Here is an 18,785-nt window from a genome sequence, read left to right as displayed (position 1 = left end):
GTATACATACACAACAAAATTTTTTTTTTTTTTTTTTTTTTTTTTTTTTTTTTTTTTTTTCACACTGACGCTTTCTTTAATGTATAGTACCTAGTAAAAGCAGAAGAAATATTTGGAAACTGATAATGCTCGTTAGAGCCTTTCCATGAGCGTTCACTAAAGAATGAAGAAGGGTGATTGGGTGAATATGGGAGTATTTTTCGGGTTCAAAAAACTCCATCCAAATTATGAAATTTGAGAGTTTTTTTAATCCTTAATATTTTATTTATATAAAAGCTCCACTGTTCAAATTGTGAACTGGCCGCGAATCTTTCCAGAAAAACGGCTTACCATTATATTGTGTGACACCATTCTTCCATTTACACAATCAAGTTGTTAAAAACATAACGACTAGTTTTATGACTTCAACACATGCATCACCACAAAACGCCGTGTGGTGTTTATGTTAAAGCACAACAGACTTATTATTATTATTATTATTATTATTGACCAACCATGTCGTTTTTCTAAATTTAGAGGCAACCTTATGTGCGTTCAATAAAATTGACATGGAAAACGACATGTTCTTTGCATTTTAAGTAGGAAAATAATAACAAAAAAACGAAGTTTCGTATATTGAAATATAACACCGTCTTTTTACTGATAAACGGCATCAACCTTCACAGTCCAAATGATATCTAAATTACATACACAAAAAAGAGTACAATAACATAAAAGTAAAAACGAGACATCACATATTGATATAAATAGCACGTCATGATCCTTCTAAACGACAACAAAATTTCATATGCATGCCGTTTTATATTCAGTTTCAACAACTTTAAAATAAAAATGACACCTCTATGTTTATAATTATATAGGTACCATGTCGTTTTTCTTATAACTGACAACAAACCTTCTTACTTGTATAAGAGGTTGTTTTAAAATTAAAACGACAACAACTATAAGCCGTTCAACTTCACGACACATCGTGGATTTGTATGATAGCATGTCGTCTTTTCATAAACCACCTTTCTTTTGGTATAAACAACATGTCATTTTGTTCACCCGTCAACCAAAACATCTAGTGTTCAATCATGAGAACACTGTTTTTCTCTTAAAACGACCCGAAAATTACTAATTTAGGTGAGATGTCGTTCGTAATTTTAATACGACATTAACTCTATCTAACAAAAGTCTCTATCATAAGCGAGAACAAACTAACAAAAGTCTCTCATCGACCCAAAGCTTTAAATAGAAACGACACTTCATATTTTCTAATTAATTTGGTGGCTCGTCGTTTATCATATACTACATATACTACGACTTGAAATTGAAGCTTAAACGACATAACGAATATTTATATAAATAGTGCGATATGTTTCTTCTAAACGACATCAAAATTTCTAATTCAGACGAGATGCCGTTTATGACTCACCTACGATGACAACTATAAACTGAAAACGGCACAACGTATATCTGTATGACAAATATGTTATCCAAAAAAGAAAAAGAAAACCGTCCAAAAATGGCTACTTTGCACTCCCTCAACTTTATGAATTTGATAAATTAATTATTTAATTTTTTTATTGACAATTTATTTTTTAAATTTTAAAATTTATTACAACATTAGTCAAATTAAAAACAAAATTTAAAAAATTTAGACGATATATTTTATGTGAGTATTTAATGAGAATAATAAATATCTTTTTGTATTAAATTGATCTTCACGTAGCATCACGAGTGAAATTTTTTTTAGAATTAAGAGTTGGCCATTTTAAGAGAAAAATTAGGAATCCCCTAATTTCAAAAAAAAAAATTCACATAAAGTATATAAATTAATTCAATATAAAAAAATCATAATTATCTTTATTAAATATTTAGGTGAAAAGATAAGATCAATCATTGAAATTTCTGAATTCTTTTTGTTCCCTTGTGTTAGTTAGAGTGAAGTAAAGCACGCATATAAGACAAAAACGAATAAGATAACCTGGCGAGTAAACACCCCACTATTTCAGTAATGAAAAACAGCATTCATCACTTATTTATCTAATCAGAATTAGATACTGTCTGAATTTTTAATTTCGTTTCAATTTAACCAATAATATAATAAATTTTAAAATTTAAAGGTGAATTGCGAAGAAAAAAAAAAAGTCAAAAGGGAGTATACATGCAAAAGAGCCTCCAAAAAATAAGAAACAAGAAAATGGAAAAGCAACTCGCCCATTTGCAATCAATTTAATCCCGGCAACCCGTTCGTTCTGTTTCCCGCGAGTTCAGGGTTTTCTCTTCTTCTGGTGGCGGAACGCTTCGGCTATCAATTAATCCGGGCACTTTAGATTTCTATTTTCTCTTCACCCTCCGACAAGACGCTTTAGATTTATTAGTTTCTGAATCAAACAAGGCGACAGAAATCAAATAAAAGCATGAAGTTTGCGGTGAAGGCATGGAGCAACGGAAAAGCAAGGGCAGGGGTGCTTCAGCTGGGCAACTGTCCCGGCCCAATAGAGACACCGGCTCTTCTCCTCTCCACGCGTAAAGGGCTTCCCCATTTTATACCCCCAGACCTTCTCCCTTCTCTTCCTTCTCCTGATTCCCATCTCCTCCAAGTCAGTCCTCTTCATTTGTAAGTCCTTTTCTAACTCTCACACCCCTTTTCTTGGTTCGTCGAATTATTATAGCTTTTTGCTTCTATATTGGTAATAATGAGGTGCATGTGAGGTGTTTGTGAATTTGTCTGTGAGAGGGAGATATGTATTATGCCTGCTTGGTTGTAGGAAGTAACCAACTATCAAGCATCAACATTTCAGTTTTATTATAGGTAAAAACTCAAAAGGGTATATTGCACCTTTGCCCTCTGAACATATCGAACTTGTCGTTATTTGCAAGTTGGACCCCCACACTTTTAGTTTTGGTATTTAGGATTCGAAATTTGACAGTCCTTAGCAATGCAGTTCAATTGATAACACATCAACTAATGAGCAACAACTGGGATTGGAAATGCTAAAATTTAAAAATTGCAGTAATCGATGTTCATTAGCTATGGGACGAAAATTGCAGTAGATGGTGAGTTCGGGTCCTATTTGCCAAAATTGAAAATTCGGAGTCACAAGCTGCAAACACCAATAAATTCTGGGTGCACTGGTGCAATTAACCTGGTTAAAATGTTTTAGTTTTCAAGTGTTTGTAGTTGATGTTTCGTTGTTTGCTTATGCAGCTTGGAAGGCCTTTCACCAAAAACGATATCAAAGATAGGAGGATTAAACAAGATGCTTGGTTTGCCCGACTATGGATTTGCTGCCGTAGCCAGGGATTCTATGCAAAGTATTCCAGAATATAGTAGCACCAATAGAATTGGAGCATCTTTTGAGACTCGTGTTGGTCGACTTTTGGTATTTTCTGCTCGTTACTTCCTTGCCTGTATCTACTTTTACTTGACATTTATGTGATTTTTTCTTCTTTGATTACATTTTATGGGGATGATTATGTTAAAGGTATAAAATCTTGATATTCTTGCAGATTAAACCAGTAGATTATGTTGAAATGATTAGTTGCATGAGGCCTAACATATGGGCCACTTTGGCAGATGAAGTACCTGCGTGGGTATCAGAGAAGAGGAACAAAACCTCTGTGGATAGAACTGTGAGATGGCTTGATGAATGCATCGCGTTAAGCTCGGTAAACGACCGTAAATGCTTCCCTTTCCGGTTGAGGGCTGTTAAGATTAGCACACACGCACACGCATTTTTGTTAGATATGTTTGATGCAGCCACGTGGAAACTTTTTAATCCTTCAGATGTAGGCAGGTGGGACTGTTTTTGGATCCATTGTCGGAGGCTCCAATGTGGAAGAACGTGAAAGATGTGCGCAAGAGGTAGCCGAGAGAAATGTATCAGGTGTGGACTTGTCTATTTCTTGGAATCAATTGTATGAACTATGTATGACCGTTGGATTGACCTGAAAATATTCTCGGGCAGGTTACTGGATTGGAGGTTTTGGACTAGGAGAGAGCATGGAAGAGCGCCCTGCTCTTCTTAATGCTGTTACTGTAAGAAATTCATTTCTTAGGATCAATTCCGAAGAAGATTTAGTTGACGCGTAGAAGTTCTTGTTTAGAAAAAGACTTAATCTTATTTACTCTTTGAAAAGAGTCAAAAGACAAATCTTTCTTAATGCCTAAATATGTTTATTGGTCAGGATGTCCTACATGAGGAGAAACCACGCCTTGTATGTGGGCTTGGTCTTCCAGGTATCATGTCTACCACTGTGATTATGAATTTCTGCTTTTTCCAATCTCTGGCGACACAGTTTTGGCTTTATTAATAATTCACAAGCATAGTCATCATACTTTTAGAAGAACCGTTTGTGTACCATATGTCAACATCGATTCAGTGGGTATCTATGGTTTTTCGTTTGCAGTTTTAAACTGATCATTTCTTCCATGAACAAATGTTTAATTCTTTGATGATTGTTTTTTTTTTTAAATTATTTTTCTCAAATATTTCATAACACTTAACCAATTCATTGGCAAATAAAATTTGTTTTTAATCTCACAGAGGAGGCCTTGCAGGGAGTTTCTGCAGGAATCGATCTTTTTGATTCCGAGTACGTAGCTCAAGACGCTTCATATCCTTTTCTAACATGTTTCTCTGTCCTGCTAACTTCACCAGAGTTGTGATTATTTAAACGGCTGTTTTGGCAGTTATATATACCATGTCACCCTTGGAGGCTTTGCACTTACATTTCCGCCAAGTGGAGTTGATATTAGTGCATCTGAATTTTGCCCCAGTTATGATGGAAGTGAACGGACAAAGATTAATTTGAGAGCAACAATTTTTAGGTACTCGTGACTTCTCTTGTAGCACTGAAAGTTTACAGTTTACATGTCTCTTCTGTTTCCAGCTTCCGAGGTTCACATTTTGGTTAGTAAGCGATACTTATCTCGTTAAAATATATCTTCTTCAGGAAAGATACATCACCGATTGTTGAAAACTGTAGCTGCTATACATGCCAGAATCATACAAAAGCTTACATCAATCACCTGCTTAATGTCCACGAAATGCTCGCTCAGATTCTGCTAGAAATGTACTCTCTTTTATATTTTACTCAATACTTTTTCTTTGAATTTTTCATTAAGATAAGAACAGCATGATACAAAATGTCATATCGTTGCATTATTGTCGATTTTTTTTTTCTTTTGCTAAGATGTATTATTGTTTATGTTGCAGACATAATACTCACCATTACCTAAAGTTCTTCAAGTCAATAAGAGAAGCAATCAGGGCTGGTGAGTTCGATCAGTTTCGCCGGAGATTCATTGAGAGTAGGCGTGCGTGTGATCATCTTGCTCTAACCGATGATCGTGCTATGGCCGCAGTTGCTGTCTGCATCTGAGCTTAAAACTGATTTCAACAAAAGTCGCAATTTTGATAACATTTTTGGAGAGGAGAGTTGTAGTTGCAGCGTGTAGTGTTATATGAACAATGTGCGTTTTAACTTTTACGCAAACATACTCTTGTCCTGAGATGTAAGGATTTACATCTGTTCAACTTAGACATTTTTTCGTCTTTGCTTTTGTGCATTGTAGAACTTGCAATGCCGGCATTGCCTGATACCAATGAAACCTACTTCATACAGAATTATTAGACACCCCTCCAACTTTACGAATTTGACAAATTAGTCTCTTAAAATTTTTTTTTTTTTTTTTTTTTTTTTCTCAATTTCCCCCTTAAATTTTAAACTACCTTCGGCTTTTATGAAACCTACTTCATACAGAATTATTAGACACCCCTCCAACTTTACGAATTTGACAAATTAGTCTCTTAAAATTTTTTTTTTTTTTTTTTTTTTTTGACAATTCACCCCTTAAATTTTGAAATTCATTGCGCTGTTGGTCAAATTGAATACAAAATTAAAAATTTAGACGGTATCTTTCATGTGAGTGTTTAATAAAGATAACTCTAGTCTTTTTGCACTGAATTGAACCTTTTATACACGCGTTATGAATGGAAAAACTTTTTGAAATTAAGAGACCCTCAATTTTTTTTTCCAAAACGGTTAGCTTCTAATTTCAAAAAAATTTCGCCGGTAATATGTATATGAGGATCAATTCGATGTAAGAAGATATTAATTACTTTTATTAAACACTGTAGAAGACACTGTCTAAATTTTTAACTTAGTTTTCAATTTGACCAATATTGCAATAAATTTATAAATTTAAAGGGTGAATTGCCAAGAAAAAAATTAAGAGACCAATTTGTCAAACTCATAAAGTTGAGGAAGTGTCCGTGCAAAATAGCCTTATTGGAATCATTCCAACTTGTTTTATAGGATACCATCAGTTCATTTGTATCCCAAACTTTTTTCTTTTTTCTTTTTCCTTGGAAGATGTCTAATCTATTTATCCTACTTAGAAGGGGTCATATTATACATCACTTATCCGTCAGCTACCAATTTTTCACGTGGTAAAAAAGTACTGATTTAGCTCCAGTTTATTTAACTAAAAGATTTACTTAGATCCATTAAAACTAAAATGCCTGCTTCAGCAAAAGAAGAGAAAAGGTGAAGAAATGTTAAAATAGGATGGATGCTTACATTTGTACAAGGCTTTATATTTCACACTGCATTAAGTGGAGATTGCAGCCTGAGCCTAAAATGGTCAAAACCACCATTTGTGTTTGTTTCCAAGTGATTACACCGTCGGCTGAGCGGAGTATGTCTTAAACAAGTAGGAGAGGATCTTCTTATAGTCACGGACTTGAGTACCAGTGTTGGGGTCAATCAATAAGGGCACCTATAAGTAGCAACAAGGTTCTCCGCAGTCATGCTTAGGCTTAGGAAGCTTAACAAATCGCGATCATGCATGCAAGTAGTAAGTTAAGGAACAACATAATTGTTGTCAAAAGCTAGCTAACCTCTTCTGATCCGGCTGCATCAACTAGAAACTTCGATCGAAACGACCCTTCACCAACGGTTTGAAGGATGTAAGGAAGCTCTAATTCACAAAGCGCTTCACGCACAATTCTTGCATACTGAAGAGAAGAGCCGATCAAAAGAGGGAAGAAAAGTTATATCTTAATGGAACAGAAAGTAAAATTTACATCAGGTGCAGTTGGTGCGCAAAAACATCTGTCCAATTATGCTAGATTTGGTTACAACTATGTTTGTGTATAGCACCTAGAAATATTTTGACGAAAGAGCAAAATTGGAGTCATTGTAGATTAGTGGCAAAAACGTAGTTGGAATGACATGCTTCAGATTAAAGCAGGCCATATTCAAAAGCCTAGATGCTTTCTCATCCACATGAGGAGATAGATTGGTTTCCAATCACTAATGATCGCATACAAATACATATAACAAATACACATACAAATACAAATATAATGAAGGACAAATAAAACACATCTTTGTTTACCAAAAAAATATAGTTCACATAAGTGATAACAAATGAAGTCTCTACCGGATTGTTTTCATATGAGAAAAGTTCCAACTTTTTGGGTGGTGGGTCTAGTCTGCCCTTTGCCCATAATGTCATTCCTCTACCTGCTCGCAAAATTGTTGGCACCCATCCTGTCAACAATGTGCTGCGTGGGAAAAGAAATGTTACTAGCATACATAGATACGTTTTCATTCAGCAATACACATGCGCGCGCGCGCACACACACATACATAGACATGAAGAATACAGATCGTGCACTAGATGTTGATAACCATTTGTTCTCGAGTTTACACTTGTATAATATGAGAACTAGGGCCAATAAGAATGTTGAGATATTAACCTTTCCAAAAGCCCCACAGAGGGTTTTCTTCCTTGACCATACTGCTGAAAGAGGTACTTAACGATGTCACCTATGTTCAAAAGTAGAAAGAATACATGTCATATAACATTACAGAGATGACGATTTTAGCAAATTTCTACAAGTCAAGTACATTTTTAATTCAGAACCAAAAAAAAAGTGTCCTTGTGATTAATTAGAAGATGGTGAAGAAAATGATGCATTTATAACATACAAAAACCAGCCAGTTTAGATCCAGATTATATTAAGAACTCAAACAAGCACTAATCATCTGATGAATAACTTACCACTTTCATACATTGAAACACCAGTGTTTGGGTCAACTAGAAACGGAAACCTGGATTAAAACAATATTTGCAATCCAAAATTGATCAAAAAAATCCATTTAAACAAAGTAAATAATAACATTTTTCCTAAAGTGGGATAAAAAAGGTTCCTCAAAGCAGGTAAAATCATCAAATGATTATATGGCAAACGGGCATTCCTTGGTTTGTTGATGACTAATATTACTTTCACTTGTAAAATTTTTGAAAGATAATAGACAAAAGAATGTCTTTTAAGATAAAATTTTCATGAGAAAATTACATACTGCTCTTTGCCACCAAGTCTCCTAACCATTTCTCTGTGCCTTACAGAACCTTTTGGACAAGGATAGACCTGAGAGCATGCAAACCAATGAGTCGATAAATATTATACGCAAAGGAATAACACAATTAAATGCTAGTGAAAATGAGTAAATCCTGTCAGAAGTGTATTCATAACTTTATTTTATATTCAGCCAAATTATTTTGAGCTTCATGATAAAAAGGCAAGTTCCTAGACTGAATTCTTTCAAAGTAAACATCAAGGCACGCCATTATTGCAGGCAGAAAAGATAAAATAAATAATTGTTTATTTGAAACCTAAGGCCAGATTCTGATAAGAAAAAAATAAAATAAAATAAATTTTGTTGTAAAGTTCATTATTGTTACTCACCTCTACAGAAAGATCTAGCTCCGTTATGGCCTCCCGAACCCTCCTGCAAAAAGGGCACGCTTCTGTTGACAAGATTAATTTGCAACTTCAACACGAGAAAGTTCCAATCTCTATGTATCAACAACTTAGCTGAGAGATGAAGATCACTATTGAAGCTTAAATAAGTGCTCGTTTGGTACGAGGGAAAAGTGGAAGGAAGGATAGAGGTGAGAGGAATAGTGGAAGTTGTTTGGTGGAGGAGAGAAGGAGGAGGGATTGAGGTAAGGAATTTCAAATCTTTCAAAGAACTTCAATTTTAATCTCTCTTGATTCGTACAATTTAGAAGGAACAAATATTAACCACCATTATAGAACGGTCTTTCCCTTCCTCTCCAGTCTTCTCACCTAGATTATATACCTTTCTTTCTCTCTTAACAAATACACCCTAAGTTGAGAAAGAAATCATTAAGATCCATTGTGTAACTCAGATGATATGATCTTCTACTTAGTCTGTCATACCTGTTCTCAAGTTTAGCCATATTTAGCACGTTCAAAGATCTAAATCAAACTAAAAATTCCCTAAATCAATATTATTTACCAACAAAAAGCTTACCAAATTCGAAAAGCTGTAAGCGCATAGGAGGGTCTACGGTGGTAATCTCCTCTCTAACCACACTATTTGACACTGATTTTGATCCCCATGGAATTCTTGCCAAGGAAGACAGGGATGATGTTACCTCCTATAAATATGCCAAGAAAACAAAATTGTAACATGCATGAACAAAATTGTAACATGCATGAACTGACAACACAAAACATGAGCTAGATTAAATTATCCCAACAAACTAGCAAAAGCAATTAGAATCACTCTCTTATTAAAAAAACCAGAAAAAACGCGTTTCAAAGAGAATAGTTACCTCCAAAGTATAGTTTCGTTCTCCGGAGGGATCTCCTCCCTGCAATATAAATGAAGAAAATATTTGTATTAAAATCAATGATAAAATTTTGTAGGTTGTTAATCAATGAGAACTGCCTTCAAAAAAAAAAAAAAAAAAAAAAAAAAAAAAAAAAAAAGTGGTTATAAGAGATTTACAGTGAAGAGCTTGAGCAATGGACAGAGAAACGACAGTAAACTGGTTGATGGGTTGCCATCGTCAGTGGAAACAGCAACACTTTCCCGAGAAAACTGAGTGGGAATTTCGGTGGTGTCTGTTGTCTCTGAATCAGCAGATTTTGCACAAAACCTGCTTCTGCGAGAAACCCAATTCCCATTTCTGAAACCTATTTCGAATTTTTGGGTAGATGAAGGAAGTAGAGTGGCTGATAAAAGAGAAGTCTTGGTTCGTTGGGAAAACGGCTGAGATGGTTGGTTCGAGCAATAGTCATGGAAGATTCACCTCAGCCAAACCGATGACATTCTCTTTTGTGTGGGATACTATGATTAATTTCTTTTGCCTCTTCTGTGGCTAAAAAGGAAGGTTTGTTTTTTTTTTTTTTTTTGCCTAATTTGTTTTGTACAAGGAAAAACCACTAAATTATACATGCCACTAAAGAAGCACTCAGATTACTGTTCTTTTAAGGGGACGTTTAGTATGCAGTCATCTTAATGATGAAAATAGAAATTTGTAATATTACCATATTTGGTATAAAAATTATAATTTTTAGATTCTCAGGAGAGTGATTACCATAAGATTCACTTTTTCCTATTTTAAGGTAATTTGAATACGACTCAACATGGTGTTATTTAAATTCCCAAGAATCTCAAAATCATGAGAATCTTATTATTATTATTATTATTATTATTATTGTTATTATTATATTTATTATTATTATTATTATATTTATTATTATTAATAATATTATTATTTTATTATATTTATTATTATTTTTATTATATTTATTATTATTATTACTATTATATTATTATTATTATTATTATTATTATTATTATTATTATTATTATTATAGTTATTAATATTATTATTTTTATTTTTATTAATAATATTATTATTATTTTTTTATTAATATTATTATTATGGATCTTCTTCCATGCGAACAACCAAACACAGTAATGTAATATTCCTGGGAATTTGAAAAAAATTCTTGTATGAAACCAAACACAGTAATGTATTATTCTTATGAATCATATTACCCTCTATCACTTTTCGGGGAATATGATTCCTATTGATTCCCGCATACCAAACGCCCCCTAAACAGTACCTGCTCTTTTCTGTATTTATTATGAAAATTTTGCCCATATCTTACATATTATTAAAGGAGGCATCTCAATTACTTTTTTTGAACAGTATGCGGTCCCTCCTGTCAATTTGTTGTGAAAAAATTCCGCTCATATCCTTTTATCTCGGTTTCTTATTTATTCAGTTGTTTTGTGTTGGGTTTTTTAGTCATTTCTGTTGGCTCACAATTACCGACTTATTTTTTTTCTCGAGTGGAAAATGATTGTGTGCGGTGAGATTTAGCAAAAAACCACGTGTCGAAATCCAATTGCGCATCTTCTTAAGGGCTCTCCACGTGGTAGAATACAGACCGCCTGATAAAATCGTAGCCACATGTCAAATTTTAAATGGTCAAGAAGAGTGCGCTCATGTGAAACTGAAACAACTGATCACGTTCATCTCCTATTGTTGCCGACAGCTAAACCACGTGTCGCACTCTGATTCGCAGGAAGAAAGCAAATGGCGGGGCCCACCTTTGGTTTTGCTGACGCCATTGTATCCTGCTACATTCTGGATGCGCGTCTTCTTGCGCGTGTGTTTCATGCGCTAATCGCAACCACTGAATTTTTAGATCCAGCGGTCTGTATAAATTCTGAATTATTTTTAATTATTATTATTTATTATATTTAATTATTACTTTATAATGGATTTGTAGTCTAATTTTATCTGTTCTTACACTATTTTGCATGAAATTTCTGATACGACTTAGATAAAAATACTTTAAATGATCAAATTAAATTCAAAAAATACGCTAAATATAATAAAATCACGTCAAATTAAATTAAAAAATAAATTAAATAAAATAGGTCCATACGGGCCTATCGACAAGATCCCTCCGCTACCATTATAGACCCCCCAAAAAAAATTCATTATTAATGCTCTGCCATATATGTCGCACCACGAGTTCTTTAGGCCAGACCAAATAGAATTCATGTCATCGTACTCTAACACGTTTCTTTTAGGTATTTTCCCCCTTCAATTTCTTTCTTTTTTTAAACAATTTACATATTAGTTATTTTAAATAGATTAAGTGTGTGACTTATAATCATTCCCTTTTTCATAATTTTAATTATTTATTATGTTTGTTTATTTATTTATTTTTAAGTGATTTATTCGCCGATTTTTTCACCGTTTTGTGCCAACTTTTTTATGCTACACAGATAAAAATATATAAATAATTTATATGAATTATAACCATTTAACTACCATCTTGCGCACAAACTTTCTGATACTACTCACATGAAAATATTGTGTATAATTCTAATGAAAATATAAATAAAAATATGTTGAGTTAAAATAGAATATCATCTTCATACTTTTTAAAAAAATATATATTTTATTACATGTTCATTATTTCGTAACTGAGTATTACATTATTTACTTCAATCTTATTATAAAATAAATAAACAAATATATGTGTAATAGCACTGACAACTCACTAGTACTTTCTAAAGTTAATAATTACGAGTCCGTTTAGTTCGTTGATTCAAGTTGAGATGTGACTTTATGTGAGAGCTTTTTACTGTAACAAAAAAATTAGATGTGAATGTTTCTGAAAGTTTTTTACTGTAACAAAACTCGAATTCTATATTCAAATCAGTGAAATGAAGGGCTTGTTCTTTTGGAGTGTGACTTGAGTGTAGTTTTTGAGTTGAATTTAGTTATAACTTGAGTTGAAGTTGTAACTTGAGTTTGTGTTTGGTTGTGTACATTTGAGTTATAGTTTGAGATAAGAATCTTTTTTTGAGTTTGTGTTTGAGTGAGTCAAAATTTAAATTTGTATTTATATAGTATTTTAATAAAAACTTAATGGTGATGAAAAATTTTAATAGAGTATATAGGTGTGGTTTTATTCGTCTTTTCGTTGTCAATGCATAGAAAAAAAATCATCTCAATCAGGATTAAAACGAAAAAGTTATAACATTTTTAAGAATATAAAAAATAATGTTCATTAATTTGAGTTTGAGTTTCTGAACTTGAGTTGAAGGGGACACTTGAACTCGAGTTTTAGTCTGAAACTCGACTTCAAACTTAAAAGAACATGAATTTAAATAATATTAAAACTCGAGTTATTTTTTTTAAGTTTTTTAGGCAGCGGAACACGATTTACGCTTGTCTCAGTTTCAGTTGAAAAGAAGTGTGGCGAATCCAACACTGAAATTGTTGTTTCGAACTGATTGGTGTCTTGAATCATCTGGACACCTGAAATTGTTGTTTGTATATTTCGTTACTTTTAACATGTGGCATACTTTTAATTGCAAGAAATTATAAATATGTATAGTGGGAAAAAAAAAAGTGTCGCACGGCGTAAGGAGCAAAAACTTGATGGAACGCACATGAACATTTCCAGAAAAAAATAAAAAATGCTTACTTATAATTTATAAACTTTTCTTTAGGTTCTCTTAAGGGCAACACCAATATAATATTAAAATAATATTTAATATTTAAAAGAAATTCACATGCAATGTTTTTTTTTTATGTTAAATTTGTTAAATGTTCTACTTTATAATAAATTTATCAATTTTGACATTTAATAATAATCAATTTTGACATTTAATTATTATTAATAATACATTAACATTTTATTTAATCGTCACAACACTGTTTAGTTAAAATTATTTTAATGTTCAAAATGTTATGTTTATAAGTTTCAGAGTTCAATAATCATAAAAAAAAAAATAAATATGACATTTAAAAGCATCAGAGTTCAAAATAAAATAATACATAAAATATGCAAAGTCACATTTTTCAATGACAAATATAGCATCGTTAGTATTTATACGAAAGATGGTTTGAGTAAGCGAAAAAATTAAATGAAAAATAAAATTTTTTAGAAAATAAAGTAAATGAAAAAATTACACAAACTAATTTATTTTTAGGACTAGGTTATAATTAGGGATTTTTTTAATAGTTCTTGTAAAAATGGACTATTGATAGTATTTTATTTTTTAATCATTAGATATGTAGTAAAATTTGTTCGTTCTACATATTTCTTTAATCCGATGTAATTTTAATCAGATCTAATAGTTAAAAACTGAAACTATCCGTAAGCGGACTACTGTAAAAAATCTTATGCATTTTTTGAGTTAGGATGACTTGAGTTCAGATATTGATTTGAGTTAAGGTGTATTTGAGTATGGTTTGAGTTGAGACTCTAATTTGAGTTTGTGTTTAGATGTGCACATTTGAGTTATAGTTTGAATTGAGAATCTATTTGAGTTTGTATTTAGATAAGTCAAAACTTGAATTTGTATTTAGATAGTATTTTAATAAAAATTTAATGATAATGGAAAATTGTAATAAGGTATATAGGTGAGGTTTTATTCGTCCATTCGTTGTGAACGCATAAAAATCATCTAAATTGGAATTAAAACGAAAAAGTTTTGACGTTTTTAAAAATAAAAAAAAAAGATTATTCATTAACTTGAGTTTGAATTTAAGAACTTAAGTTGAAGGGAAAACTTACACTTATATTTTAGCTCTAAATTTAAGTTTAATCTCAAATTTTATAAATAAAAAAAAACATGAACTTTGAGTTTAAATTTTTTTGAGTTTAATCGTAAATGAACAAGTCCTTATTAATTAACCTATATACTTAGCCGCCAGCTGCACAGTTGGACGTGTGGAACACATTGACCACATGAAACGCCAACTTGCGGCCCAAACGCAAGAGCAACGTCGCGCCCCAGAGAGCGCAGGCACGCACCAACTGATATAATTTACTACTCGCTTCTACACACACACACACACGCACACACAATTCGGTTTTGATAAAAAGCATATTCTCTCGCTCTCATCGCGTCGTTTTCCACAGCCCCTTCTGGTTTTTTCACTCACTTCCCAATTGGTCTCTTTGTTTATTTTTCCTCCTCGATTTTTTTGTTTTTATATATATAATTATAAATCCGTTACAGATTTTCTCACCCTTTCCTTTGCTCTCTTCGTCTTCTTCTTCTCCTTTCTTCTCATTGTGTTCTTGGCGGAGAGAGAGAGAGATAGAAACTTTCCGTTAGAGTCTAATTCGGGAGTGGGCATGGATCTCTGGTCCGTACAGGTGAAGTACACCGGTAGAAGCCCCCTATTCCTCAGAAACTCGTTTCCCGAGAAACCCATTTCTTTGAATCCGGGAAAGAAATGGAATTCTCTTCTGGGTATTGGCGAAGGGAGGGTCTTCGAGATCAGGGTCTTGAAGCGTAGGGTTACCTCTTCTGGGCTTCCTTCTTTTGTTGTCAGAGCTATGGGGAAGAAGAATCATGGCAATTCCTCTTTTTCTGGTATGCTTTCTCTCGCTGCGACCCATCTGCATGTAATTTTTTTTTTCTCAATTTCCGTTTCTGGGATTGATAATTTTTGGCCTGGTTTTGATGTATTTTTCTTTGTTTTGTGATGAATTCCAATTAACATTTTCCACCGGTGTTTGGGAAGTTTGACTTTCTTCTGCGTTCCGAAAGAAGTTCAATTTCTTATCACATGCATATGTAAAATTTGTTTTCTTTTCCTTTTTTATGTAGCCAACGAGAACGCTTTTGAAGTATAGGCTGTCCGCTGTTGTGTTTATGGAATTATTTTTTGTAGATATGCAAATTCTAGCTGTATTTACAGGAACGTGGAATAGTAAACATAAAATTATATAAAGACGTTATGAGGGGAAAAAACTTAAAAAACTTGTTTTGGTCTGCTTTTTAGGTGAATTACGACAGGCACTATATCTCTGAAAACGAAGGAAATGTGGAGATATATTTATTTTACCTTCATGTTGAGTGCAACACATCCAAGCTGTGGGCTTTGGCTAATGGGTTATCTACTTTTCTCCGATACCTTTCCTTTGTAGTGTACTGATTAAGCCATTGTTTTGGCAATCAAAGACCAACTAATAACCCGTTTACTTTTCCAAGCAAAATCCACATTCTTACTATAAGATATAAAGTCTGTTTTTTTTTTTTTTTTTCCTTGGAACTTTGAAACTATAATATTATTTGTAGTTCAAAGTGTTTTGCTAGAGTGTTTTAGATGGCCTGATCTAGACAAGTCTTTGGTAGTAATAGATATTGTTTCGTGCTGGTATGCTGATCTGGTGTTACAAAGTGGATATTTTTATACGACTATTGATAAAAATATTTCCTAGTTATTTGCAAGAATTGTGATTTTAGGGTACTCCAGATTTTACTTTGAAGATGATTTAACTTCATGCGAACAATTCCCGTTCACGAAACAAGTTCTTGACCGTTTCCTAAAGAAAAAGAAGAAAAAAAAAATCTTGACTATCAAGTACTATCTAGAATTTTAAGCTTATGAAGTATTTGGGTTACTAGTGATTTACGTAATTATCCATGGTTGTGATATTACATATAGGAAATGGTGATCAGTCTACTCCAGAAGGGGATGGTGGGAGAGGCAGCAATTCTTCTGATTCCCAGAACTCCCTTCGTATAAGCACAGATTGGAGAGAGGTCAGAGCAAACCTATTCGCTCGAGAGCAGGTGATGTTTTCATTTTTTTCCTTTCTTCTTTTGGTTTTATTTCTTTATTGCCTTGAAACAAAAGTATGGCAATGGTATAACAATTCTTACTAGTCATAGAGAGTAACGTACAGTTGTCTGGCTTATGTATTATTATTCTTTTTTTTATTTTTTGAGAAAAGTACATGGTTTGCCATGGTTTTGTGCAGTCCTATTATTTATGCCATACTATATAATTAGGTGCCATTATGGCCTTTTGGTTTCTCTTTATTAATTGAATGACAATTGTTTGTTTTTGAGTGGAGTGGCGTAAATAATATTTTTTACCATCTTGAGTGGTGTTTCTAGTTTTTTTTTTTTTCTTTTTTTTTTTTACACTGTTCTAAGACGGTGGATAAGCCTATAATGCCATTGCGTTTAAATGATTGAGAAAAAAAAAATGAAAAACCATTATTACGTGGTCGGTTGAACATGAAATCTACATTGTGGAGATACCCAAAGCTAAAGCAACAAGCTGCACAGCCTGCATTATCTGAAAGGGAAATTTTGGTGAAGAATCAAATTTCCATGTACTTCGTTATGTTTTTGTGTCTCATATCTGTTTATTTATTCTGCCATATTCGACTTTTAATAAAGTTGGCTGAGGGAACTTGTAGATAATTTATAGCTGAACATGGTCCAAAAACTGTCTAGTGCGCTTCTTGTTTTTTGTACTTTGGTTTAAGCTCTGAGAAATGAGTTGAATTTCCTAAGTTTTTCTCTCAGCTGACACTTGGGTTCAAACCCTATGGTAATCAAAACTGTTACACCTTATTTCTGCTTTGTGGTCTTCTCGTGCATTGCCGTCATTTTCACGTATCGAACTTAATCACTTACATTGATTAAGAATATCACTCATGCTCTACAATATAATTTGTCCCGTAAACTTTTCACAGGCTGAAAAGGCAGAATCTGACACCCAGAACAAAGGTGAGACATCCCATGAATCAAAGCCTCTTGGCTTGAAGTGGGCTCATCCTATTTCTGTACCTGAGACAGGCTGTGTCCTTGTTGCCACAGAAAAGCTCGATGGGGTTCGCACCTTTGAGAGAACTGTTGTCCTTCTTCTTAGATCCGGAACCAGGCATCCACAAGAAGGGCCTTTCGGCGTTGTCATCAACCGGCCACTGCACAAGAAGATAAAACACATGAAACCCACTAATATAGATCTCGCAACCACATTTTCTGATTGTTTTTTGCATTTTGGTGGGCCTCTGGAGGCAAGCATGTTTCTGCTTAAAACAGGGGGAAGATCAAAGCTTCCTGGGTTTGAAGAGGTGATCCCTGGCCTCTGCTTCGGTGCGAGGAACAGTCTTGATGAAGCTGCAGAACTAGTAAAGAAGGGTGCTCTTAAGCCTCAGGATTTCAGATTCTTTGTTGGTTACGCTGGTTGGCAGCTGGATCAGTTGAGAGAGGAAATTGAATCCGATTACTGGTATGTGGCTGCTTGCAGCTCAAATTTGATAAATGGCGGTTTCTCAGATTCTTCATCAGAAAATTTGTGGGAGGAAATTTTGCAGCTAATGGGTGGCCACTATTCCGAATTAAGCCGAAAGCCTAAGCAGGATATGTAATTAATAATGTATCAGCCATTGCATGCTCATAATAAAACTAATTAATTAGTTGAAGCCAGACTGGTAATTATGGTATATGTGGAGTCAAATGTACAGAAAGTTTAGTGGTAAGCAGATCAGTAGATCTTGTTTCTTTTCTTCCATTTATTTCCCTGTTCACTTTGTTTTTCTATTTCCTTTTTCCTCCTTTTTAAACAAAGAACTTGGCTATTATATACTTCTTGTATGTAATATTCTCAAAGTTATCTCATTGAGGAAATGCCATGTGAAATCCTTTGGTTATAATGATGCATATTATTTTAGAAAGTTTATACCGGCAAAGAAAATACATTGTAGCATCTTTATGTACACTCATTCTATAAACTAGGTGTTAAGGTGTCTGATAATCAGTTCACATGCAACATCTATAGCATGATGATTTTGGAGAAAGAAAATGGATAATTTACAATGTGTATATGACCAGCCTTTTCCGCTATACGAAGCAAATTTCTCACTCGCAGTATCTTAGTCAACCAAAGAAAAGAAAAATGCCCACTTGACAACTATAAAACGTTGGAGTGATTTCATCGCAGGAGAAATTATAATACAGCTCCAGTCTGGTTTTGATTTGTGAATGTACATAACCAGCTCAATCTTGGTCATGTCTTCAAAGCGTCTAATCTTCCTTCTCGAGCTTCATCGTCTGCAAGCTGCCGCGGTTATCAGAATAGCCTGGTGATCAGAATGAGAGTATCGGTTCCTCCCAAG

The 18,785-nt window shown here is 33.5% G+C and overlaps 3 protein-coding genes across 4 annotated transcripts; 2 read left to right on the top strand and 1 right to left on the bottom strand.

The window, feature by feature from the left end:
* The first annotated feature begins 2,156 nt into the window (after positions 1–2,156).
* Positions 2,157–5,626, top strand: LOC21397432 (queuine tRNA-ribosyltransferase accessory subunit 2). The gene is made up of 10 exons (XM_024167995.1): positions 2,157–2,605; positions 3,197–3,371; positions 3,499–3,657; positions 3,782–3,875; positions 3,957–4,027; positions 4,177–4,228; positions 4,536–4,584; positions 4,682–4,819; positions 4,945–5,064; positions 5,208–5,626. Exons 1-10 carry the CDS (start codon positions 2,406–2,408, stop codon positions 5,371–5,373), a joined length of 1,224 nt encoding a protein of 407 aa, XP_024023763.1. The 5' UTR covers positions 2,157–2,405; the 3' UTR covers positions 5,374–5,626.
* A 642-nt stretch (positions 5,627–6,268) lies between these two features.
* LOC112092268 lies at positions 6,269–10,116 on the bottom strand (the record flags this gene model as incomplete). The annotated part of the gene is made up of 10 exons (XM_024167999.1): positions 6,269–6,772; positions 6,894–7,010; positions 7,439–7,562; positions 7,758–7,827; positions 8,063–8,112; positions 8,365–8,432; positions 8,751–8,812; positions 9,343–9,469; positions 9,647–9,685; positions 9,823–10,116. Coding segments are annotated over 10 exons (1,053 nt in total), but the record flags the coding sequence as incomplete, so codon positions are not given.
* Positions 10,117–14,727: 4,611 nt separating this feature from the next.
* LOC21397431 (UPF0301 protein MAB_4928c) lies at positions 14,728–18,293 on the top strand. 2 transcript variants are annotated; one of them, XM_024167993.1, is made up of 4 exons: positions 14,728–15,240; positions 16,319–16,446; positions 17,361–17,394; positions 17,485–18,293. In XM_024167993.1, the coding sequence occupies exons 1-4, from the start codon at positions 15,000–15,002 to the stop codon at positions 18,036–18,038; spliced, it is 957 nt and encodes a 318-aa protein (XP_024023761.1). In that variant the 5' UTR covers positions 14,728–14,999; the 3' UTR covers positions 18,039–18,293. The 2 variants fall into 2 exon arrangements, with proteins under 2 accessions (XP_024023761.1, XP_010100097.1); XM_010101795.2 differs by having other exon boundaries at positions 17,361–18,293.
* Positions 18,294–18,785: the final 492 nt, after the last annotated feature.

The sequence above is a fragment of the Morus notabilis genome, unplaced genomic scaffold, assembly GCF_000414095.1.
Source record: "Morus notabilis unplaced genomic scaffold, ASM41409v2 Scaffold396, whole genome shotgun sequence".
NCBI classification, from domain to species: Eukaryota; Viridiplantae; Streptophyta; class Magnoliopsida; order Rosales; family Moraceae; genus Morus; species Morus notabilis.
This window is presented reverse-complemented; position numbering and strand designations above follow the sequence as displayed.

Bases quoted from the DNA above. Each gene is read 5' to 3' on its own strand.
- LOC21397431 (XM_010101795.2), top strand. From the start codon at position 15,000: ATGGATCTCTGGTCCGTACAGGTGAAGTACACCGGTAGAAGCCCCCTA. The intron at 15,241-16,318 runs GTATGCTTTCTC...TATTACATATAG, and splicing joins TGGCAATTCCTCTTTTTCTG to GAAATGGTGATCAGTCTACT. The intron at 16,447-17,360 runs GTGATGTTTTCA...AACTTTTCACAG, and splicing joins ACCTATTCGCTCGAGAGCAG to GCTGAAAAGGCAGAATCTGA.
- LOC21397432 (XM_024167995.1), top strand. From the start codon at position 2,406: ATGAAGTTTGCGGTGAAGGCATGGAGCAACGGAAAAGCAAGGGCAGGG. The intron at 3,372-3,498 runs GTATTTTCTGCT...ATATTCTTGCAG, and splicing joins CTCGTGTTGGTCGACTTTTG to ATTAAACCAGTAGATTATGT. The intron at 4,820-4,944 runs GTACTCGTGACT...TATCTTCTTCAG, and splicing joins TTGAGAGCAACAATTTTTAG to GAAAGATACATCACCGATTG.